Source organism: Megalobrama amblycephala, linkage group LG3, assembly GCF_018812025.1.
Source record: "Megalobrama amblycephala isolate DHTTF-2021 linkage group LG3, ASM1881202v1, whole genome shotgun sequence".
In the NCBI taxonomy this organism is placed as follows: Eukaryota; Metazoa; Chordata; class Actinopteri; order Cypriniformes; family Xenocyprididae; genus Megalobrama; species Megalobrama amblycephala.
In genome coordinates this window covers 34,748,719-34,775,540 of record NC_063046.1, presented here as the reverse complement: position 1 = coordinate 34,775,540, position 26,822 = coordinate 34,748,719, and the positions used below count along the sequence as shown (strand labels likewise).

The window sequence follows — 26,822 nt, the reverse complement described above, 5'->3', positions numbered from 1 at the left end:
AGTGTCTCTCAGAAGTCAAGATGGGCAGAGGATCACCAATTCCCCCAATGCTGCGGCGAAAAATAGTGGAGCAATATCAGAAAGGAGTTTCTCAAAGAAAAATTGCAAAGAGTTTGAAGTTATCATCATCTACAGTGCATAATATCATCCAAAGATTCAGAGAATCTGGAACAATCTCTGTGCATAAGGGTCAAGGCCGGAAAACCGGAAATCACAACATGGGCTCAGGAATACTTCCAGAAAACATTGACGAACACAATCCACCGTGCCATTCGCCGTTGCTGGCTAAAACTCTATAGGTCAAAAAATAAGTCATATCTAAACATGATCCAGAAGCGTAGACGTTTTCTCTGGGACAAGGCTCATTTAAAATGGACTGTGGCAAAGTGGAAAACTGTTCTGTGGTCAGACGAATCAAAATTTGAAGTTCTTTTTGGAAAACTGGGACGCCATGTCATCCGGACTAAAGAGGACAAGGACAACCCAAGTTGTTATCAGCGCTCAGTTCAGAAGCCTGCATCTATGATTGTATGGGATTGCATGAGTGCGTGTGGCATGGGCAGCTTACACATCTGGAAAGGCACCATCAATGCTGAAAGGTATATCCAAGTTCTAGAACAACATGTGCTCCCATCCAGACGTCGTCTCTTTCAGGGAAGACCTTGCATTTTCCAACATGACAATGCCAGACCACATACTGCATCAATTACAACATCATGGCTGCGTAGAAGAAGGATCCAGGTACTGAAATGGCCAGCCTGCAGTCCAGATCTTTCACCCATAGAAAACATTTGGCGCATCATAAAGAGGAAGATGCGACAAAGAAGACCTAAGACAGTTGAGCAACTAGAAGCCTGTATTAGACAAGAATGGGACAACATTCCTATTCCTAAACTTGAGCAACTTGTCTCCTCAGTCCCCAGACGTTTGCAGACTGTTATAAAAAGAAGAGGAGATGCCACACAGTGGTAAACATGGCCTTGTCCCAACTTTTTTGAGATGTGTTGAAGCCATGAAATTTAAAATCAACTTATTTTTCCCTTAAAATGATACATTTTCTCAGTTTAAACATTTGATATGTCATCTATATTGTATTCTGAATAAAATATTGAAATTTGAAACGTCCACAATATTGCATTCTGTTTTTATTCACAATTTATACAGTGTCCCAACTTTTTTGGAATCGGGCTTGTAGTTACACTACCATTCAAAAGTATAGTGTCAGTAAGATTTCGCAAGGAGGCATTACATTTATTAACAGCGACAGTAACATTTAAGATTTCTATTTCAAATAAATGCTGTTCTCTGAATGAAAAAACTTGTAATAACTAACTGCATAAGTGTGCACACCCCTGAACTCATACTTAGTTGAAGCATCCTTGATTTTATTATACCAGTCTTCTTCGCAAAAACATTCCAGATCTGTTCAATTGCGAGGTAATCTCCTACTTTTGGTAACTCCAGTTAACTCCAAATTTTTGAATAGTAGTGCAGACATCCCACCCTGCAAAAACTCATTTTAGAGAGGTAGCAATACCCCAATTCGTCTGACGAAATAAGAGAGGAGGGTCTCAACGAAATCCGAACGCAAGTTGTCACAGGAGATGCATAACGGACGGGCCTGATGGGCATTGGCCCACCCACTATATCATGAATAGGCACCCCAGTTATTGTACAAATACTATATTTATTAAAGTATAAAATTAAATAATGCAGTGGTTCCCAACCACATTCCTGGAGGCCCCCCAACACTGCATGTTTTCCATGTCTCCTTAATCAAACACACCTGATTCAGATCATCAGCTCATTAGTAGAGAATCCAAGACCTGAAATGTGTGTGTCAGACAAAGGAGAGATACAAAATATGCAGTGTTGGGGGGCCCCCAGGAACGCGGTTGGGAACCACTGTGCTTGATGAGTTTGATTGACATCTGTGTTAGGCAATTGGGTGTTATCCAGGCTGCCTCAGGCCATTTGTGCCTGTCTGTAGCTGGTGTTCATCCATTCAGTTATAAAAAAAATGTGTCATGTTTATGCAGTGATGTTTAAGCAAAATTCTATTAAAAAATACTTTTAAAAAAATGCATTGATGTGGGAGAGAATCAGCCCGTCAATCAGCCCGCAGGTAACGGCAACACTTTTCAATTCCAATCCCAAGAGTCTCTGGTTCATTCCATAACAGGTAAGCCATTTTGTTTTGAAAATCAGATCTTTTTTGTGTTATTTTGTATGTGGATGGGTTGTTGTAGCTATTCTAGGTGCTGTTGTTTGTCGATGTTGTATGACTTAATTCACACTTGATAAAAGTTCACATCTGTGTTATGTATTTGTAATTGAACAGACGTGAGAGATTCTTTCTACACAGCTTTATTCTAAGTTTATAGCTCGAGTATTGTAATCTGCAACAGTGCTTGGGCCTATTGTGAATACATTTTGGTTATGTTGACATTGGACATGCTTTTTCCCTACACAGTTACAAACATGTTTGTGATGAAGATGTGGTAGTTTTACTGTACTGCGGTTTATTAAAAAAAGAAAAAGGAAAAAAATTATTGAAATTACCCAAATATTGAATCCATTAGTTTGCTTTTGGCTATCCACCTTATTCCTATGCCCCATGATGCTTTTCGTGAATTATGGGTGTAACTTCCCTTAAGCTGTAAACAATCAGTGAAAGGCTCGCTCTATGAACACAATAATACGCCTTTTTTAAACTGGGTACAATGAGATGACATTATTCTACTCACCCTTCAACCATCAAACATTAAAAGGGCATTTAAAAGTCTAAAAGCATCAACAAGGTACTTTCAACAGACCATGAATAACCCCAAAAGTGCAATTCTTTCCACAGCAACAACAGATGGGTTAAATATAACTGTAGTAATACATATCTGTATTATGTATTTCCTTAATCAGAAATGTTCATTAACTTCAGCATTGCATGATACTATTTCAAATTGATTTCTGTCATTTTGACAGATAATAAATTGTATTTACCTGTGAAAACAAAACTGGAAAGAGACTTGAGGATTTGAGGAGAACAGACCACAAATGTGCAGTATATGTTGTCCTTTTTCGGAATGCAAAGGTAAAAAAGAAAATAATCATGAAGAAAAATGCAGCAACTGAAAAGAGCTCTTGCCATAGATATTCTTCTAATAACATGTCCCGTTTAAATACCAAGTGTTACATTATTCTCATGCTGTCTGAAAACAAAACATGAAGGAAAATTGACAGCTCATTCAGTCTAACTGATGGATAAGCTTTATTTGTAGGGCAATCTTGATTTGAAATGATTCGTTTCAGTCTTTTAGAATGGAAGTTCCCCAAACCGGAAGTGCCACCTATAATTAAAAAATGCTGTAGGCTTGTCAGGAATAAGGTGGATAAGGAATATGTAGGAAGGTGAAAGACCCTACGTGAAAGTGCCCACTCACTTTTGCCCAGGCCCAGCCAAAATTAAAATTCTACTTCGCCACTGGTAAACGGTAATATGTCTTGGATGACCACTTGTGATTGGACCACCGAAAACACATTTCATAGGTGAAAACGGGGCTTTTCTCTTGTTTGCTCTTTTGTCATCAGTGGCGCTATCAATATGTGGGAGACTCCCGAAACATCTGGGAGAGGTGGAATGTCTGGGTAGTGTACAACGTTTGCTTTGCTCACTTGCTTTGAGTGTACATGTACTATATAAATTGAATGTATTATTAGCAATTGCATGTTGGTCATGTGATGTCAACATGGCTGCGGTCATGAGGAGGCAACCTGCTTCATGTAGAAAACAGCTTTTTTTAAAGGTGCAATATGTAATATTTTCTGTCTGCTAGAGGTTGCTAGAGGCCTATTCAAAACAAAGGCGTAGCTTGATGATGCCAAGTTTGAGCGCAGAATTCTTGGGACATGTTGTCTTCACATCACGGCCGGTGGAAATAATCGGCATAGTACTCAGGAAGAAATCATGTTCATGGATGCGATTATTAATGTTACTGTAGTGTGAAGCGGAGCAGGACCGAGTGTTTTGGGAGCTGAACGAGGCAGCTGGAGCGATCCCAGCAAGCAATAGCCGTCATTTCACCGTGCTATGTGTAACCCACTTTTAGCCAAAATAATCTTTAATTTGGTTACATGTCGTTTTTGCCAAAATAACTTTCGAGATGTATGATATTGCATCATGTAAGCAAAGTCAACAGTGATTACAAGTTGTTTGGTTTCATATCTTTGACATGTTCTAGGCTGTGCATAGCCACAATTTAGCTCGTAGTCACACCGGCTATATGTAGCCCACCTATAGTCAGTCCTGATGTATTGTATTTTTTTGGACAGGAAGTTCATGAGATGGTTGATATCCCATCATGTTTACAATATCAATGATTTCTACAACAAGATGTAAGTGGCATTTCATGACATGATCTATCTGTAGTCACGATTTAGCTCTGAATTGGATAGGCTATGTGCAGTCTGCTTTTAGTCCACCCGGCAAAATCGAGGCAATCTACAGTCTAATTTTTACGGCTTGGCTGTAACCAAAATAGTGTTAATTAATTTTCATCCACAAAGCTTGTGGGATTCATGATATACCATCAAATGCAAGTATACAATTGGAAAAGGCTTATTTTTCCTGTCACACAATCCTACATATTATACGATATTTTTTTTATATATATATATAACACCACATATAATACCACACACATATATGACTGTATTTAATTTTAAGTTAAATACATTTACAATTACAATTATCAACCACTAGATGGCAACTGTGGCTCTACTGAGACATGACCACTGGAAACGCGAGACTTGAATGTTAGCTCTCGATCACTGTTGCCAGATCTCGCGATAAACATTTCCGGCATTTTACAACTGTTGGAGAGCAAGCAACAGCAAATGTTAAAGCAAATTCTTTCCTGCTTTTGGTTTTGTAAGTATCTGTGTTTTTCATTTTGACATGTGTTCATTATTTATGTACATCATGTGTTATCATGTGTAGGAACCGTGACATTTTAGCGGGTAACAGTGCAGAATCAGAGAAAGCCATGTTGTGGTTAGATTAACGTGCTACATGCACATGTACTGTAGCGTGTCCTTGTGCCCTAAAACTCTCTAATTATCTAAATACAAGGGGGTAAACATGAAACCTGTGCACCCTATTATTATTTGTTACAAAACCCTCATATATCTTTTAATCTTTTGATCATTATGAAATGAAAATGAGTTTTTGATTTGGCAAGGCAAGTTTATTTTGTATAGCACATTTCAACAACAATTTTCAAGGTAATTCAAAGTGCTTTACATAAAACATGGAATTTATGAATCTATTAGACATAAAATTACTTGCAGGGATTGTGCAACACATGCCTCAGGAGCAGCAGAACTTTTATTATAGCCGTTTCTCAATATGCGTACTTGTCTGTACTTGTGCTCTTGTGTTCTTGTGAAACGTCATCAGTCGCTGTCCAAGTACTGTTCCAATTCAAAGTTCGCATCTAGCCAAGTTCAGTTCAAATCCCCGGATGTGTTCTTGATCCGCCCCTTTTATCGAGGATGCATCGAGAGGTGACTTGTGCAGACTTGAGACAGCCAGGTATCCCAGAATGCATCTTGCACTAACCAGCAAGCATCATAGTAAAGGAGAAAACCCGCATAATTTAAACATATTACTGTTATTATGTCATGATATGTAGTTTTAAGAGATTTTCAGGCGAGAATGTGCTGGTTTAAAGCTCAAATTTCGGGTTTATTGATAAAGATAGCGCCTTTCTGAAAATGTAATCTTACGTTGTCGGAGTTGTGAGATCCAGGCGATCACCGGATCACCATGTGCCCAGCCGAGAGCAGCCTTACCTCGGCTAGTCCTTCTGACGTTTGCCGCTGGCTCCGTTTTGGCTGAGGGCAACTTGACGTTTTATAACTTTATATATGGCTATTTAACTTTTGTATCCTACTAAAGCGCTGATTTTATACGCTTGACTGAATTGTTTGCTTTATTTCTTATTGTATATTCTTATACCTTTTATAATGGCTATTATTGATCATTAAACCTGACATTTAACAAAAAGAGACAGAGTTGTGTTTTATGTTATAGCTTATTTCATTTCATTACAGTGAAGATAATAAGAGTAGGCTACGCACAAATAGTATTGTTTTATATTTTTTGAAATATATACGAAAAGAGGCAGGGTTGTTTTCGTTTTGTTATAAATATGCAGACATTGCAGATAATCAATCACTCGTTGCCTGAGGCTATTAATATGTTTTTGTTTGTTTTTTAAATAAAACGAAAAGGGGCAGAGTGGTGTTCTATAACACATTTAGTTTTATTGTTGGCTAAAAGATACATGCAGAGATACCGGAGAAGCCAGAGCGAGCTGAGTGACGTTATCAAGTACGCTGCTGTTCCATTTGCAGAATCACCAGACTTGTGTTCTCCCGTCCACAGGAGACCGTTCTCCTGAGTCGAACTTGCCAAGTCGTAGTGTTTTTCTTTGAGGCATGGTAAAGCATGGTACTCCCAGAAAATCAAGAAAATTAGATTTAAACAGTAAGACTAAATGTGTTGAGTTATATGGCGATAATTAATTTTCTGTCTATAAATAGGCCTATATTAAAACCGTTGTTCCCTTTTCTACTAAAACGTGTAATATATTAAAGTGTTTTTGGTGTACCCTCGGAAACCGAGGGTAACGCGGGTATGACGCAATTGACAGGCGACTCCTCAAACGTCCCGGAGCCTTGGTTAAAATCGCAATTTTCTCACGATTTACAAATAGTTGGAAACATTTGGGATTTTGTAAGTACTCAAGTGAACAAAATATATAACACTGGCCTAGTGGTTTTTGGATATTTTACTGCAAAAATATTACATATTGCACCTTTAAGACTGATTCGTCTATTCTGGATTTAAATCATAAAGCAAACCTCCACCTTTAATACTGAATCGTATGCACATAATATTATGTATGACAGGAAAAATCCTTTGTCAGAATCAGAATCATATTCCAGATGAACATCCCACAAAACAAGAAAACACCCATTATCTGCCTGCCTGCTTTCAACCGCGTCTGCCTTCAAAGCTCACGTCTCTCTCTCGCTGTCAGCCAATCAGATTCTGCCATGTTGGGACCGATGAACCAATCGCAGCCCACTGCGAGGAGGAAAACTTGGATGATTCTCAGGGTGTAAATTGTTGCGTGTCACGGTGGGAGAAATAAAAGTGGGAAGTGATGAACAATAGAGCGGGCTGTTTCCGGGAGGCGCCAGAATTCCCGAACAACTTTCGTGCTCTTTCTTGTGCATACCGATAGTCAGCCAAGCACACAGCTCGGTGTTGCCGCACACAGCCCGCTCGGTTCACACGAGCTGCAGGCTTTGTGCTATATGAGAGTTTTAGGCGAGAACAGCGAAGAGGGAGAATCAAACTGCCGGCGTCCTGTTGTCAAATGATTTGCATACGGACTTCCGCCCCCCTGAATTTAGTTTCTGCATCAACTAGCAAAGGCAGTGGGCAGACCTGAGCCCTCATTTCAGGCGCAGTCATGCGGACTTGACATTTAAACTCGGTTAATATTTGGACATGAACTGCACACACGTGTATTTCGGATGGTCCCGATGGATTTGGATTAAACGGCACACTGGGCTCTGACACTCGCATTCTGAGAAGCGTTTACTATGCTGGATATCTGCCGGCTCTTGTGGATGTACCGCGACTGTTTGCGGTTACTTCCCGTGTAGAATTAGGATATTGCATTGGACCCAGTTGGGTATTTTGTAGCAGGAAAATGCATCTCCTTGGGACTATGATTTAAAACGGGGATTCCTCGTCAGTTTGCACTCATCTGTTTGGATCCTAAAGTAGGATACAGCCAGATCCTCCAACCCTGTCTGGTATCTGATGTCTGAATGCTCTGATGTCTATTTCAATGTGTCATATTAGAAGAGTTGACCATCTCTTTTGGATGGAGTTTAACCTCGCGATCTTCTTTTGACGTCTTGGACGCATTGTAGATCGTTTTTTAGGTTGGATTACTTCTCTTTTTGGATACATTTTTTACAGGTTGGATCTTCTCGTTTATTTCGGGTATTTAAACTCGCTGCTTTCTGTGTAACTACTGTTGAAATTACACGCTTCATTCTTGTGATTCGTTTTTGACGATCCGCTGGGTGAAAATACTGTGTGATCTCTTGTTTATTCATTTATTGTTCGTTGAAAGCTTTTGCACACCATGACTTTCTTGTCCGGGGCAGCGGTTCTGTTGCTGCGTGGACTCGTCATCTCTGCGGTATTGGGCTTAGAGAGTTCATACACGAGTCAACTGTCGAACCGAGTCACTCCTGATCCAGCAACAGCAGCTGTTGCTCCTACAGGTAAGACTTCTGTATCCTACCACAAACCCAATCAACCTGCGTTATTCTATTCGCCTTATGGACGGGGTTTTAGTAACACACGATAAACGCATTGATGCTCTGCTCGATTGTCACTGCTGTTTTGATGAGGGAATGTTGACATGTTATGTCACGGCACCGTGGGTCCTGATGGTGGGCAGGTCTCTCTCTCAGCCTCGCATCACTTCAGGATGATTCGAAAGAATCTGTATTCTGTATGTGTGACTGCTTATGAAAGTGATGAAGGTCAGGACAACATCCATATGGAATTCCTGCTGCTCCACCAATAAACGCTTGGCATGAGAGAGCAGGAGGGAACCCCACAGTCAGCAGGCAGCACCTCCATGGAGAGAAAAACCACAAGATGGGGTTTTCCACGGCCACTGGCTGATATAATGCCGCCTTAAAATTCACTTATTTTATACAATATTCAGAAAGCAACTGAAACAGTATACATTTATTTTCATTAATGTGACTGTGGCAAGCCATTTTAACATTTATTGCTTAAACTAGTATCTATTTTTATGTTACTAGTATTTTTGTTATTTTTAATAAGTAGTTAATAAATAATACAATAGTGACTAGTATCTTTTTTTCAGTAGTAACTTCTTATACTAGCATTTATTCTAATAGTGACTATAGTGTCTATTTAGCCAGTCACTAGTGCTTTTGCTGCTAGTCTCTATAGTCACTCACTATCCTAGTAGTGACAGATAACTACTCCATTGTTATGGCTAACAAATTGCATTTTTTTTTTTTTTTTTAGTGACCATTCATTAGGTACAAGTACATATGCATTTGTTAACTAGCCCAAGATTCAGAAATGCCCATTCAAACTGTAATTTTTAAATCAACTTTTAATATTTGTGTTGGATTATTATATTACTTCTAGTTGATTATTGTAGGTATAAAAAGGTTTTTGTCAAAACTGATGTGGTAGGAGTCACCCACTCACTGGTTAGCGACAAACTCTGAAATGTCTAAATATTGGCAGATTAACTGATGCCTCTGATATACTGTATGTTTATCGCTATTGTATACAAGGCTGTCATCATGGGTGGGACAACTGGGAATGTTGTCATCCCCAAGGCCCTGTAATGAGGGTGGCCCAATAAGGTCTTCTATGGTATAGCCTACTATTGAGCCCTCCAATAAAAAAAAAAATAATTTGGGCCCTGTGAATTTAGAGATGACTGTATATATCTCTTTAAAGGTGCCATAGAATTGAAAATTGAATTTACCTTGGCATAGTTGAATAACAGGAGTTCAGTACATGGAAATGACATACAGTGAGTCTCAAACTCTATTGTTTCCTCCTCCTTATATAAATCTAATTTGTTTAAAAGACCTCCGAAGAACAGGCAAATCTCAACATAACACCGACTGTGACACAACAGTCGGGATCATTAATATGTACGCCCCCAATATTTGCATATGCCAGCTCATGTTCAAGGCATTAGACAAGGGCAGCCAGTATTAACGTCTGGATCTGCACAGCTGAATCATCAGACTTTATGCAGGTAAGCAAGCAAGGACAATAGCGAAAAATGGCAGATGGAGTAATAATAACTGACATGATCCATGATATCATGATATTTCTAGTGATATTTGTAAATTGTCTTTCTAAATGTTTAGTTAGCATGTTGCTAATGTACTGTTAAATGTGGTTAAAGTTACCATCGTTTCTTACTGTATTCACGGAGACAAGAGAGCCGTTATTTTCATTTTTTAAACACTTGCAGTCTGTTTAATTCATAAACACAACTTCATTCTTTATAAATCTCTCCAACAGTGTGTAATTTTAGCCCATTAGCCACAGAGTGCCATCAAACTCATTCAGAATCAAATGTAAACATCCAAATAAATACTATACTTGCATGATCTGATAGGCTGCATGACAAACACTTTGTAAAGATCCATTTTAAAGGTTATATTAGCTGTGTGAACTTTGTTTATGCAATGTATTATAGAGTTGAGAGCTCGGGGGCGGGAGCGCGAGCATTTAAAGGGGAAGCACGCTGAATCGACGCATTTAATAATGATTCCCCAAAATAGGCAGTTAAAAAATGAATTTAAAAAAAATCTATGGGGTATTTTGAGCTGAAACTTCAGACACATTCAGGGGACACCTTAGACTTATATTACATCTTGTGAAAAAGCATTCTATGGCACCTTTAAAGGATTAGTAAACCTTTTAAAATTCAAATAAACTTTTCCTGATAATTTACTCACCCCCATGTCATCCAAGATGTTCATGTCATTCTTTCGTCAGTCGAAAAGAAATTAAGGTTTTTGATGAAAACATTCCAGGATTATTCTCCTTATACTGGACTTCAATGGACCCCAAATGGTTGAAGGTCAAAATTATAATTTCAGTGCAGCTTCAAAGGGCTTTAAACGATACCAGACGAGGAATAAGGGTCTTATGTAGCGAAACGCCTTTCCTATTCAACTTACGGAATGAACGTGGTGCCAGCTTTTTGAAGAATGCGGAAAGCGGAAGCACGCGCAAGGCGATCATCTGTTTATATAAAACATAGTTGTATTTTTGTTTTTTTTTAAATGACTGATTGTTTCGCTAGATAAGACCCTTATTCCTCGTCTGGTATCGTTTAAAGTCCTTTGAAGCTGCACTGACACTGTAATTTTGACCTTCATCTGTTTGGAGGCCATTGAAGTCCACTATAAGGAGAATAATCCTGGAATGTTTTCATCAAAAACCTTAATTTCTTTTCGACTGAAGAAAGAAAGACATGAACATCTTAGATGACATGGGGGTGAGTAAGGAAAATTGTATTTAAAAGTGGACTAATCCTTTAAATTGACACATTTGATCTACAGAAAGAGATCTTCTGGGACACTTCTGCATCTTTTAAATATCAGACAAATACAAAATAATGAAAAACAAAAAGAAGCCAAACAAAGGCTTGGGATTTGTACCATACTGATAGTTATGTATAAACAAACATGAATGTTTCAGTCAGTCAGCTTATTCTTGGTTCATCACCCCACAGCTGTTTTCCCAATATTAGCCATGCCGTTAATGACAGTGAATCATTTCTGAGGGGCAGCAGTCTGGTCAGAGCGCTTGCTGAGGACACAAGGTGAGATGACAGATTGCTGTCTGTACCGAGTTACGAACTGCTCATATGATGAATGCAGTCCAGGTCTTTGGTCATGCAAACTTAATCAGGAGGGTAAATAACCTGCATGCGAATGATAATTGACTCCTCAGAAATGAAAGCCCTTGGGCAAATTATTTCAGCTGTTGCCATAGTTTAGTGCACTCTAATGGACACTTGTAATGAATTGCACTACTGTTCACAGCTGCAACAAACTCCTTGAATTAAGGAAAATGAATTCAAGTGCAATGACACTTGGGGGTTTTCTTAACTCAGGTGAGGGGTTGATGCATTTACATTTTGAGAATTAACATACTGTCAATGGTGGTCTTTACCCCTGTGTTTTGTAGCCAAGAAGTCATATTTCAATCCCCAGCATGTATTATTACAGTTTTTCACATTGACAACCCAATAAGCTCATTGGAAAAAGGTGCCTGTTGCGACACTTTGAAAGTGAAATGTCCAGTGAGTGGCACTAAAATCATGTTCAGTTTTATCTGAAACTGTTAATTTGACAACGTTGGTTGTTGAAGTTCGGAAATGAACTATCCGTGTTGAGTGGCATTAAAAGGTTAATGTTGCATTTATAAATAACATTTTATCTACATTAAACCCTACATTTATTAACTGCCAGTGTTAACCGATGCAGCAACCATCTATTTTTTTGCTTGCTTTTACAAGTCTTTGAAGTCTTTTATTGTGACGTGTTTTATGGGACTCGTACCGGAGCTCTCCTCATCGCAAGTGCAATGCTGTACCATGAGCTACCAAGCAAGTTTACTATACATCAGAAAAGCCAAAAATATGGAGCTAGTTATGTGATGCAAACATCAAAATGGATTAGTGTAAAAATCATGCACTAAAGTGTTTTGTTACTTTAGTATGTTAAAAGCACATTTTAGTTCATATTCATGGTGTCTCTAAATAGCACAGTTGAGTACACTTAGATGTTCTTAAGATTATGTTAAGTAATAAAAAAGAAGCTTTAGAATATTAAGTACAAAATTAGTGTGGAAAAATAGAGGACTTTAAGTACATTATAGAAGTATACTTTTTTTTTTTCACCTGGGTCCAAATGAGTCGACCGACACACACACACACACACACACACACACACACACACACACACGTTCGTTATAAGGACTTGAGAAATGAGAGGGCAGTGTTTTCAGTATTGTTCTCCAGCCACTGAGTTTAGTTAACTGAAAATTAAATATCATCAGTGAATGTAGTGTAACAGTGTATGTAGCAGCTGTGTTGGCATGTATACTTGTGAATTGTACTTTACTCATTCATTTACTGAATATGCACAAGCATCAGTGGATATCAAATTAAATGAAAGCTGTCAAACCTGAGCAGTAGGCCGTGACGCCTACGGGGATACATGCAGTCCAGATTATAGGCAGATAACATTAAGCGCACAAATTAAGCGCTTGTCTTAATACATATTTACACAGGCTGCTTTAAACAGTTTTGTGTACTTTGTTGAGTCTCCACTATATCAATAAGGGTGTAGTCGTCATGAGGAATATTAGGATTTCTTGGAATTCTTTTGCTTAGTGGAACTCAGATGAGCTTTCAGATACAGTCTTATAAAAAAAAAAAAAATAGCAGCTGTGGTTGGCAGAACTTTACTATTAAAAAATACAATGATAATGCTACAAGATATGATGCATTTTGGTTTCTAACTATGTATGTAAACTACAGTAGTAGACTTTTAAAGTGGATCAAAACTTTTCATCAAAGTTGTCCTAAAACCTTCTTCTTTGGACAACTGAGTTCTTAGGACAACTTTTTTGATCCACTTCAAATGTTGACTACTGTATATAAGTCAATATACCATCCTGAGCCATTACTGTTTGATCATGTGAAATGTGCTGATAATGACAGGTGGACAATGGACGGCCACGTGATGACTTGTAGGCCATCATAATTGCCTTTTAACAGTATATGTCACGCAAAGACAACACCACCATGGTAACGTGCATGACACTAGAAGAATGCACAGAATTAGAATAAAAAGCAGCATAAAATTTTTTGACGAGATCTATAAACGTTTTTATTGGAGCACTATTTTCACTTTTAATTACAAATGTTTTTCATTGTATGTGAAGTTATATTTGATTGTCAGTGTATATGATTTCAGTTTAAAATGCTAAATGAGAATTTGAGCTGTTTGTATGCATGCACACGTGTAGACGTTTGGCGATTTTTCTCTGGCGGCGTTGTGCTTATGTGCGTGTGTGCTGGGAGTGTGACTTTAAGCTCTTTGTGAGTCAAACAGCCCCGCTGGTGTTGACCCAACGACCCACATCCCATCCGGACTGTGGTCATCTGCTGCTTTACAGAATGCCACTGTGAATATACATGTGTGCACGCTAGAAAGAGCGAGGGAAAAAGATACAACTCTTGTGTATTTCACCAGAGAATTAAAGAAAGAACACATAAGCTATTATGAGTAGACCCTGCTTGCGTCTTTGTGAGTGGCATGTGTTGAGCTACTTGTTCAGAGAAGGTCTCCCAATTGTAAGCACAGTAATGAAGGAATTTCCTGTAGCACAGATGACTATCATAACAAATGTGCTCAGAGTGAAAGGTCGATTGTTTTTGTATGTCTTTTAGATAATTTGAATACACTTTGTCTTAGAGGCTTAGATGCATTTGTTTATCAGCCTGTGTGTCTTTTTTGTTGTCTTTCCCATGTTATGAATGTCCTACATGATGAACTGGTTACTTCAGGCCATATTTCAGTTGAAACTGACCATTCTAAAATGCATTTGTACAATCCATTACTCAGTTCCGTTAGTGACTGCAAGTAATTCGTAGTAGCCTTAAACTGTACAACTTTCACTATCCTGGTTGAGATAAAGTTTGTCTGTTGGTACAGCAATTTGTTTTTTTCCAAACAAGGTCATTTTGATCTCACTGGCTTTGTGAATTATCAAGACCGGGTTATCACTGGCAAACTTGAAATGAGTGTTGATGTGCTTTTTATCTGTGTTGTTTAATCAGGGTATTATTCAGTCTATAAACCAGTGTCAATAAAGTGATAGTTCACCATAAAATGAAGATTCTGACATCATTTACCGCTGATAAGGTGGGACATCTGAAGTGCATGTCTTGGCAAGAGTATTGGTAACCAAACTGTTTTGGTGATCATTGACTTTCATTGTATGGACAGAACCGTTTCTCAAAATATCACGTTCCACAGAAGAAATAAAGTCATACAGGTTTGGAATGACGTGAGGGTGAGTAAATGATGACAGAATTGACCTTTTTTGTGTTTCTGTGTGAGCTATCCCTTTTTAATAAATGCAGTTCCTTACTAATTTATTGCCTTATTTACGTTTTCAGAAAGATAATTTTTACCCTTTCTTGCCCTTTCACACTCCTTTCAGACAGACGATAGTTTCACATACTTTCTCAATGGGACACTGTATATGAGGGTGTAACACGGTTCATAGATGTGGGAAGAAGGAGGCGGGAACCGGCGAACGTTCAACAAAACTTTAATATAAAATAAACAAAGAACAAAACGAAAGTAATGCCGGCAGACCCTCGCGGACGTCTGCCGGCCACACAAACATAATAAAACGTAAAATAAAGTCCAGGCCTGGTCCTCTCTCGTCCGTCCTTCACTGATGTCGCTCCTCCTTTTATGCCTCCGGAGCTCCTCCGTGAGAGACTCGAGGCCGGCACGCCTCGCAGGTGACGCTCATTATCACTCGCGTCACCGGCCTCGCGCCGTTCCCTCACGGCTCTCGCCCGCCCTGCTCGTCACATACCCCCAACGCCCCTCGCAGGCCGGGGGTACTCCCGCGACTGCGCTTACTCCCCCCGGGGCCTGTCTCGGCGGCCGCAGCACCTGGGGTAAGGACAGACGAGACGAGAGAAAGGAGACGGAAGCAAGGGGAGCGACAGGACGAGAGAGAGGAGAGAGGAAAAAGAAAGAAAAAAAAAAAAAAAAATTCTTGGTCCGGTTCCCAGACACACTGCCGCCCGGTCCTCAGCCAGCCGGGAGGCTCTTCCTCGCGGTGCCATGCGGTGGCACTGGACGCTCGGTGGACGGCCCGATCCTCGACCGCCTCCTGGCGGCCGGCGATGGCTCCTCCGACTGAGGGCAGCCGGCAGAGAGTCCCCGTCCCCTGCTCCTCCCCTTCATGGCGGACGGCAGCAGGCTCCGGCCCACGGCAGACGGCGGCGACTCCTCCGCTCCCTCCAGGTCCAGGACGGCAGCCACCCCACCTCGTCCCAGGAGCACGGCATCCGGGTCTCCGTCCCACCTTTCACAAGGCTCCAGCACCACCGCCTCGGGCAGCCTCTCGCGGTCTACACACACTCCCGCGCTGCCCGAACTCCGCAGCACCGCGATCCCCCTCAGCAGCGAGGGCTCTTCGACAGCATGTCCCTCCTTCCTCCCGGGTTTCGGCACCAATGTAACACGGTTCATAGATGTGGGAAGAAGGAGGCGGGAACCGGCGAACGTTCAACAAAACTTTAATATAAAATAAACAAAGAACAAAACGAAAGTAATGCCGGCAGACCCTCGCGGACGTCTGCCGGCCACACAAACATAATAAAACGTAAAATAAAGTCCAGGCCTGGTCCTCTCTCGTCCTTCACTGATGTCGCTCCTCCTTTTATGCCTCCGGAGCTCCTCCGTGAGAGACTCGAGGCCGGCACGCCTCGCAGGTGACGCTCATTATCACTCGCGTCACCGGCCTCGCGCCGTTCCCTCACGGCTCTCGCCCGCCCTGCTCGTCACAGAGGGTAACAGTCAAAATAATTTTTCTCATCTTTATTTACCTCTTAAAGGATTAGTCCACTTTTAAATACACTTTTCCTGATAAATTTACTCACCCCAATGTCATCCAAGGTTCAAGTCTTTCTTTCGTCAGTCGAAAAGAAATGAAGGTTTTTGATGAAAACATTCCAGGATTATTCTCATTACAGTGGATTTCAATGGCTACCAACAGGTTGAAGGTCAAAATTACAGTTTCAGTGCAGCTTCAAGGGTTTTAAACGATACCAGATGAGTAATACGGGTCTTATCTAGCGAATCGATCGGTCATTTTCGAAAAAATTCAACCGTTTATGCTTTATAAACAAAATATCGCCTTGAACGTACTTTCCGCTTCCGCATTCTTCATAACGCTTACGCTGAATGTTCTACGCCTTCCCTATTCTACTTATGGAAAGAACGCGGCACCAGTTTCGTTTTTTTCCGTAACTTGAATAGCATTCAGCGTAAGCGTTATGAAGAATGCGTAAGCGGAAAGTACGTTCAAGGCGATATTTTGTTTATAAAGCATAAACGGTTGTATTTTTTTCGAAAATGACCGATCGGTTCGCTAGATAAGACCCTTATTACTCATCTGGTATTGTTTAAAGCCCTTGAAGCTGCACTGAAACTGTAATTTTGACCTTCAATCTGTTGGTAGCAATTGAAATCCACTGTAAGGAGAAAAATCCTGGAATGTTTTCCTCAAAAACCTTCATTTCTTTTCGACTGACGAAAGAAAGACATGAACATCTTGGATGACATGGGGGTGAGTAAATTTATCAGGAAAAGTGTATTTAAAAGTGGACTAATCCTTTAAAGCAGGGGTCACCATTCCTGCTCCTGAAGGGCCGGTGTCTCTGCAGAGTTTAGCTCCAACCCTAATCATACACACCTGAAGCAGCTAATTAAGGTCCTACTAAGCATACTAGAAACTTCCAGGAAGGCGTGCTGATGCAAGTTGGAGCTAAACTCTGCAGGACACCGGCCCTCCAGGAACAAGTTTGGGGACCCCTGCTTTAAAGGGTTAGTTCACCCAAAAATGAAAATGATGTCATTAATGACTCGCCCTCATGTCGTTCCAAACCTGTAAGACCTCCGTTCATCTTCAGAACACAGTTTAAGATATTTGAGATTTAGTCCGACAGCTTTCTGTCCCTCCATTGAAAGTGTATGTACGGTATACTGTCCATGTCCAGAAAGGTAATAAAAACATCATCAAAGTAGTCCATGTGACATCAGTGGGTTAGTTAGAAGTTTTTGAAGCATCTAAAATACATTTTGGTCCAAAAATAACAAAAACTACGACTTTATTCAGCATTGTCTTCTCTTCCGGAATCCTTTCCATTGAATTGATTCCATTGAATTGATTCCATTGAATCCTTTCATCTGTCGGTGTTGGTAATGCACTTTTACGTCGTTGTTTTTGGCGATTAGGACATCTGCGACATGCACACTTACGCACCATTTTAAAAAAAATATAGCAATACCAAAATACAAACAATGTAGAATAGCTTGAATACAGTGTGCGTCTCCCTCAGACTGTAAACGAAGCTTGGGCGCACCGGATAACACGTCAACAGCGTCTTAAGTCAGCAGCGTCACTGCAGAGTCGTGAACCTGGATTGACAACAGACCCGGTCGTAGTTTTTGTTATTTTTGGACCAAAATGTATTTTTGATGCTTCAAAAACTTCAAAAACTAACCCACTGATGTCACATGGACTACTTTGATGATGTTTTTATGTTTTTGAACGGAGGTCTTACGGGTTTGGAACGACATGAGGGTGAGTCATTAATGACATAATTTTCATTTTTGGGTGAACTAACCCTTTAAAAATGCTAAATCAGATAGTGAATGGTGGCTAACAGATATTTACTAAAATGATTTGTTTCATAACATTTTTTTTTTAAGTGACTGAAAACAGCTCTTTTATATTTACCACATTTAGCAGTCACAGTTCCTCATACTACTAACATAAATCTCTCAGGAGGTTCTTTGGAAATTGAGGTTGTATATGTTTGTTGAGTTGGCAGATGAAATCCCCTTATATTCCTGTGAACGTGGCCGTTCTCACATTAAATGCCTTTGTGTATTTAGACTCTTTAGCTTCTCAACAAACAAACTGCCTCTTAGAGGGACACTCTGTCCTGGAATTTTGAGTCTGGGAACTGTAATTTAATGTAACCTTAAAATGTCTAGACAAGAGGTATTATTACATAAATCTGAAGTAGGAAGTAAGCAATAATGTGAAAGCAGCTTTTCATATGCTGGTTGTCACGTCAGCCATTCAATTGTAGACAGACTTGTAATGCAACATTTTTGTCTTGGACTAGTGGGATTGACATCAGTGGAATCCAAAGTCATAGGCCTACAAGGGTGTTTCTTGACCTTTTCAACAGAATTAATGCTTCGATGGATTCAGTTTGTGTGTACTACTTGTCATATAATGTTTATCATCCTCTAAATAGTGCCTTCTTAGCACTGAGGCTGAATCTAATAATATGCATGATAAATGGATTTACACAAATGCTTAAATGTTACGACAGAGCGGCATCATGCTCATTCAGATGTGATAAATCAGCATTCGAATTTGGGTCATCTTTAACAATAAACAAAAGACTGTCCTGTCTTTAACTTATTTCAGTAGTTAACATTTTCCTTTAGTAATGTCTTATCTTTTTAGGGGGGCAGCAGTTGAGCCAGGACTATACCAATTTACACCTGTTATTATTAAAATCATACATTAAAATAGTTAAAAATATAAATTAAAATTAAGCAATGAGTAAGAAATATAAATTATTCAGTGTTCATACACTTGATACATTTGTGACAAAATGTAGCTAATTTATTGTTCTTGTTGTGCCGACTTGAAACAAACTTTTTTTAAATTTTATTTTTAGTGGATTTACAGACTAAATCAAGTCCCATCCTAGACGTTTTTCACCTTCAATAAGCCGCTTCACATCACAGTGTGGGAAACTGTCACAATTTACTTTTCACGCTGACTTAAAAAAAGGTTTTAGATAGAAACGTTTTGGATGGTTGAGTTTAGCTGTCAGTTGTCACTCATCTTTGGTTCCATCGCAAAGTCACAGAGTCAGTAATAGCAGCAGCACTGCTGTAAACACTGTTGTTGTCGCTTTACATTTCCATTCATTTGTCTGTTAATCTCGTTATCTGGTCTTATTAAAAGGAACTCTCTGCCCGGGCAGTTGTTTTCCATAGACATTGTCTTAACACAAACAGAGCTATTAAAACTCTGGAAGCAGCATCAGAGCACCTCTAATACGTGGGGCTGTGGTGGATCAGAGCTGGTATGTTAAACTTCTGCTTTTATGCAGCATTGTGTCTTTAAACATGTGATTTTTGCCCCCCAATGCAGTTAAGGGCAAACCCTCATTGCCTACACAATGTAAGTAGTAACAATGTAAATAACAAATAATTAACAAGTTTTCCCATTTATGGACTGACACCTCTCCTGTCCTCACGTTGAGAGAAATCTGGAGTAAGGTGCAGAGGAGTTGTGTGCACTGTGTAAACATGATGGCAGTTCTAGACTAAATGTGAGCATGCATTTACTCATATCATGTATACAAAAACGGAGTCAGTATTCCTCAAAATGAATAAAAATAAGTGAAATGCAAACTCGGAATATTACGCAAACCTGCAATATTTAAATGTTAAATTACACAAGTACACTTTATGCATTTTAAAGGCCAATTCACACCGCGCCAACAAACACCAACAAACGCCAACGAACAAGTTGGCCGTTGGATTTAGAATTCTATGAGAAAAAACTGTCATGTTCACACCGCCCCAACAAACACCGACCAACGAGTGACGTCTGACTGGGAAAATTCCACAACTACACAAGTAACCATGTTAACAATATGTCAGGTTAGTTTACTATATTAATAATATAGTATCATATATATTTTCATTGTATTAAAGTATTGAGGCAAAACAAAAATACTAACCTGAAATCCGAAGCGCTGTAGCCATCGATCTGATCGTAACCTATTGCGCTGCGGTTGGTATACCGGTTTTTAAACTTTTTTTTTTAGCGCGACCCTTTTTATTAACGAGACCCATAAGCATATACAACCATGTAGCTAAACAAGTCAAAACGAATTATTAAAAAACGAAACTGAAGGTAAACCTGCGTTGCTCTCATGGTGGTTATAACGTTACCTCTCTCTTTCGGTGAAGTGGAGCAGCTGCTCTTGCTGAATGGCACGGATTGCACTATAGACTATTGTACCTTTTTTATATATATATATATATATATATATATATATATATATATATATTAACTGTATTTTATTTTTTATAACGAACAAGCTGCGATGTCACGTTTCCAGTGCTTTGTTGTGTGCGCGTGAGGCGCGGGCGCGATCAAATAGCTGTCTTTGCAGGGGACTTCCCTCATCGTCATGGAAACGGTTCGTTAACAGGTCAGATTACGTCAGAGTTGGTTGCAGTCTGTTGGAAAACTGTTCACACCGCGCAGACATTCCACGACCCGACAAACGCCGATTAAACATGTTCAGTCGGGTGAAAACCGATTCCGACCAACGCCAACAACAACGGCCAACAAACGCCAACAGGGGTATCACACCAAACCAACAAACTCCAACAGACGAGTTTGTTGGCGTTTGTTGGCCGTCGTCGGGGCGGTGTGAATTGTCCTTAATCTATCTTTATTAACCAATGTTGTTGATCCAATTCAATCATTCTAATAAGGAAAAAAAAGACTAGTTAAACATTAGTTTTTTTTTGTTTGTTTGATCCATTTCATACGTTGTATTCTTTGCGCTGTTCTGAACATTGATATTTTAAGTGCGACAATAACTCGCTCATCGTTCATTAAGACCTTATAAATGAGTTTAATGTATTTTTGTACTGTGTATTGAAAGTAACTTTTTCATCTCTGTAGTATTTCCCTGTTTTTTTGGAAGTAGATACATTTTAATCACTGATAAGTAATGTATTTTAAAAGTCAAAATTAAAACTGTATATAGAGGATATTCTTCCTTCTTTCTGACAAACAGCAAAAGAGAATGTGAATTACAGTGTTTACAGTGTTTTCTACAGTTTTAAATTGCAGTGTACAGTGGTTATATGGGGGCAGAATACACAATTCAGTACTCACTACTCATGAGTAGTTTTAAATAAGCTACTCTTTTACTCAAGTAGTTTTTGGACAAGTAATTTATTCACACTTTTTGAAAAGTAATGGGGCAGTTGTGGCCTAAATGTGACCTAGTTGTGGTCTAAATGATTAGAGTGTCGAACTTGTAATCCGAAGGTCGCGGGTTTGAGTCTCAGTACTGGCAGGAAATGTAGGTGGGGGGGAGTGGATGAACAGCGCTCTCTTCCACTCTCATTACCCACAACTGAGGTGCTCTTGAGCAAGTCACCTAACCCCCAATCACTCCATGGGCGCTGCATCAAAAAAAAAGACTGCCCACTGCTCTGGGTGTGTGTTCACGGTGTATGTGTGTGTTCACTACTCACTGCTGTGTGTGCACTTGGATGGGTGAAACGCAGAGTACAAAAACCATACTTGGCTACACGTCACGTCACGTCACTTTCACTTTTTTTTTTTTTACTTGTATATGTTTTTTTTTTTCAGTACTGTAGATATCATTACTGTTTGACATGATGATCTTAACAATATTAACAAGAACGCACAGAAAAGCCTTAAAGGGATCAATTCTGTAAATTCTGTCATCATCACCCTCAGGTAGTTCCAAACCTGTACAATTTTCTTTATTCTAAAGATATTTTGAAGAATACTGGGGTCCAAATAATATTAGACCCCACTGACTTTCATTATGGACAAACCCTTGTGAAAAAGAAGTGCATTTAATATTCTTTAATATGCACTTGTAGTGTTCTTCAAATCTTATAAGTATATTTGTACAAGACTGTACTTGCAGATATGATATCAATGAAATAAAAGTCAATTTATGTGTACTTGGAGTACATTTCATGATTGTTTAGAAGAAATACACTTTTAAAAAGTTTGTATTGTCAAATTTAAAGTCTTACTTTAAAGTACATTTTAAATAACTGTTTTAATTTTTGTCATGCTTTAAAGTGCACTTATTTTGACTAAAATGCTAAAGCACATAAAAAGTACTTGATTTTAATTTGAACTGTAGTGTGTTAATTAAATTTGACATTTAAAGTAAATGTATTTTAACTGTACCAAATTGCAACTTCATTCCAAATGTGTAATTACAAATATATTTAAATGCATAACATACAATGTTCAATAGAAATGACACTAAAGTATATTTTAGTTTACCATTAATGCTTGTCAGTACATTCAACAGTACACTTTTTTTTTTCTTTTTTTTTTCCATTCAGGTAATGAATTTTCAAAGTCACTAGGGCATATATATTATATATTATATAATATCTTTCAGGGGGCGAGTAGATGATTACAGAAGCTTTAATTTTGGGTTAATCATAATTTACATTGAATTTTACAACATTTTTACACACTGTATTTCTTCTCTATTAAATTTGTAATTATTTGACCAAGTATTTATTTATTCAGTAAGGAAGTGGTACAGTCACAGGTTTATTTATGCAATTATGTATTCACATTCTCAAGCTTTATATTATCAAAAGATTATGATCGCGGTCTAAACTTGGGTGCTAGAACTAGACGTCATAATCTAGACTGTCCTGACAGTATTTATAAGGGTCTGATCATGCTTTCCGATTAGATCTAGTGGAACACATTCACACACGTCTGCTTATATGGAACACTAGATGCCATCAATTCCTTTGGGTACTCAGTAACAGTTTGGGAATATCCATGTCTGCTTCCTGCCATCATCAAGAGTTTAACCTACACTATTCTCACTTGGGGTAATTAATTGAATCCCTGAGGGTTTACATTAGTACGCACAGAAAAAAACACATATTTCTATTAGCTCCAGGCTAAATATCACTGTGATCCAATTGAAAATAAGGTTTTTATTTGGGTAATCTATAATATTCTTGTTTATGAGAATAACTCTGCAGTGCACACTGTTTCAATGTAAGTCTATTTAATTTGTTCTGTTTTATTGTCGATCAGGCAAAAATAGTAAGCCTGATTGCTTTGAAACATAGTAACATGACTCATTTATGCTGAAAGATAAGTTGTCTAAGTTTAATACTTAGAGCAAGGGGTTTGTTTAAATACATAATCCTATATGAGCAATAGTAATATTTTTCTTTGCAAACATGACTGATAAAATGTATTTATATTCTCAGTCTCCAGATGACTGTCAAGAAAAAGCAGTTAAGATCCACATACTGTAAGTTTGCACATATTCTCATGTGTCTATGATGGGACTCCAGACGCTGATGTGCTTATCTAAGTTCAGAACAGTCTCTTTTACGAATAAAATGGCAAGAGTAATGTTTTAATTTAACTGAAACTATTCTCTGAAGGCTTGCATCATCCAACTGGTATCTCAGTTCATGCAGAAAATTGTCCCCAATGGAAATGTAGGTCATTTTATTGAGCTGGTCTGTGTAGCTTGTTTTTTGTCATTCTTTCTAGAGGGACTGAAGGAGTTCTTTGTGATGCGCTGGATGTGGCTGTGTTCTGAGGTTTACTTGTCATTTCTAGCCTGGTCTGACTAGCTGCTTTCACAATGTGATTGGTGCATTTCAGGATACATAGGGAAATGGCGCATTTTGTAATGGAAGACACAAGAGAATCGCTGAAAGTGCATACAATTCCTTGAGTAAAGACATGGACAGGTGGTGAGCCAAATAAACAGAAATAAACATACATCCTCCTGTCTGAAGTATGTTTATTTCTTTTTTTTATGGATTTTGTTTGCACTCCTCATTGATTCTACCATGTTTCAGTCAGATTTTCTACACAGTATAATGCAGCCATGTTGTACAAACTTGATGTGAATGACTTACAGGTTTGGGCAAAATTAAAGGGCACCTATTATGCCCCTTTTTACAAGATGTAATATTGGTCTTGGGTGTCCCCAGAATGTATTTGTGAAGTTTCAGCACAAAATACCCCACAGTTAATTTATTATAACCATTTGAAAATGTCATTTTTGGGGCCTGTTTTAAAAAGAGCTGTTTTGGTGTGTACCACCTTAAATATAAATGAGCTGCATATCCCCGCCCTGCCTTTGGATGAGGGCGTAACTTGCATACCTATGGCAATAAACAGTCGGTAGAAGCAGAATGGCTGAGAGTGAGAGACCCGCTGTTTTGTATGGCATTCAGCCGTACATGTTTGAACCGGAATCAGACCCAGATGATGAAGAGACTCCGGCAGAAGAAACACAATTGAGAATGGAGCAGGACGTCTCTGAATGGTTATTTGATACATTTATGTACTTATAGAGTTTTAATCGCGTCCCCTTTGCAATTATGGATGTGCAACACACACACACACACACACACTGTGATAACGTTCGTGCAATTTTTTGAAACTACAAACACAAATACTGTGATAACGTTTGCTAAGTAAACATACACAGTTTTTAATACAATATCTTTAAAAAATATATATATACGTGTGGATACACACTATACAAACAAGGTTTAAATTATATACACAGACATTCTACGACGACGACAACAACTTTAGACGCATTTGTTATTGAATTGGCTGACATCGACTGAAATGACTATTTGCTCAAAAAACATTAAATACACTTACTTCTTCTGGAGGTGACGTTGGATCGTGAACAGTAGGCAACGATCCACACTTGAGGATTAACTTTGAAGCAAGACCTGCTTTGAATTGACCCTCGTTCTCAAAACAGTCAGTCAAAAAATGATTTGCGCAAACATAAACGTATTTTGGAATTTTGAGTGGCGCCTTTCCTTCGCAAATAAAATCCATCCACTGCGTTTTCAGTGGCTCTGATGTCAGAAGTAAGTGAAAACTACTATGTTCATTATTACATCCCACAACAGAACACTTATGTTTCTTAGGAGACATTACCGGCTGTCGTTGAAACAATGGAGGATGGTTGACAGATCACCGAGGGCGGGGTCTATGCCAAAACCAGATTGTCAATCAAACCACGTGGGTGGGGCTTAGCGCAATTCTACGTCACAGTGACGAAACCACTGGGTGGATTTTTCTCATTCTAGGGTGGTTTTGCTCACACACTGCCAACACACATTTATGGTCAAACACCATGTAAAAGTGAATTTTGCATAATAGGTGCCCTTTAAGAATTTAAAATTTGGCAAATTGTCAGTTCATGAGTGTGAATTTGAATTGAGTTCGCCACACAGAAATTTACATTTGATCATTTTTTTAAAAGAAATTAATATTTTTATTCAGCAAGGATGCATTAGTAAAGACATTTATAATGTTACAAAAGATTTGTGTTAAATAAATATCCAGTTTAATCACAAATCTCCAGATAGCGCAGACTGATAGGTGCTTTAAATGTAATTGATAGCAATTGCATCATTTACATAGGGCAAGCTGATTGGCCTCTGCTGATCTTGCAGCCAATGAAATTGCCTCTTCAAGGTTTAAATAGTCTGGTTCAGTGTTTGCTGTAAGCTGTCCTGCAGCGTGACATCAGAGCTGTCCCCTCCACCTCCCCAGCTCCACCTGTCTAGATATGCTCTAGACTTTATTTATGCCTATTCATGTATCTGTTGGCATTTGCAAGTCATACTTGCTTTGTAGCAGCAGCATGCATAGTAGATCTAGTACGCCAAGATCAAATATATTAACATTGTCATATCAATGTTACTTGAGCACCAAATCAGCATATTAGAGTGATTTCTGAAGGATCATGTGACAGTTAAGACTGGAGTAATGATGTTGAAAATTCAACTTTTCCTTCACAGTAATACAATACCTTTTAAAATATATAAAAATAACACGAAACATTAAAAAAGCCTACAAACCCAAACGCTTGTAGAGAGATATAGATATAGATGTAAAGATAATATATTAATATTACATTAGACCAGTGGTTCCCAACCACGTTCCTGAAGGCCCCCTAACACTGCACATTTTCCATGTCTCCTTTGTCTGACGCACCCATTTCTGGTCTTGTGCCGTTTCTCCAATGCGTTCTTCAGCGATCTTGTGTCCTTGTGTTCTTGCTCTACGTCATCATCAACCGTCGAAGGTCAGTTCCAATACTCAAGAACGCAAGAACAGAGGACGCTTGAAAGTACCTGGATGTGTTCTTGATGTCGAGGATGCATCGAATGCAGTCTTGGGGGAATCGAACCGTTAAAAATCCCAGAAGACGCTGCGGGTGGTCGACGTACGGAAGCCTGTAAGCTTTAAAGTTCTTGTTCTCACTTATGAGATTCCCGCTACAAGCTCGCATATACTTGACGGTTCGTGAAAGTAAACCGTTTGTTTTGCTTAATTTTAATAAAGTGATAACCTGAAGAAAGCCTGTAGTATTTTTATTGGAATATAAAAAAGAATCTTAACATTGACAAAGCATGTAACACACAGGCTAGATTTTCATAAATGCATGCGGTAAAATAAAAAGATATAAAAT

General features: G+C 38.9%; 1 protein-coding gene across 5 annotated transcripts in view; it reads left to right on the top strand.

Moving 5' to 3' along the window:
• Positions 1–7,132: 7,132 nt before the first annotated feature.
• The window catches only part of stim2b (stromal interaction molecule 2b), a 53,737-nt gene continuing 34,047 nt past the window's right edge, over positions 7,133–26,822 (top strand). Inside the window, exons 1-2 of one of the 5 annotated variants that reach the window (XM_048185250.1) lie at positions 7,133–8,056; positions 8,214–8,367. In XM_048185250.1, the coding sequence (XP_048041207.1) occupies positions 8,226–8,367 (142 nt within the window). In that variant the 5' untranslated portion in view covers positions 7,133–8,056; positions 8,214–8,225. Of the gene's footprint in view, positions 8,368–26,822 lie in introns of all 5 variants that reach the window. The other 4 variants (XM_048185249.1, XM_048185252.1, XM_048185251.1 and 1 more) reach the window with 4 other exon arrangements.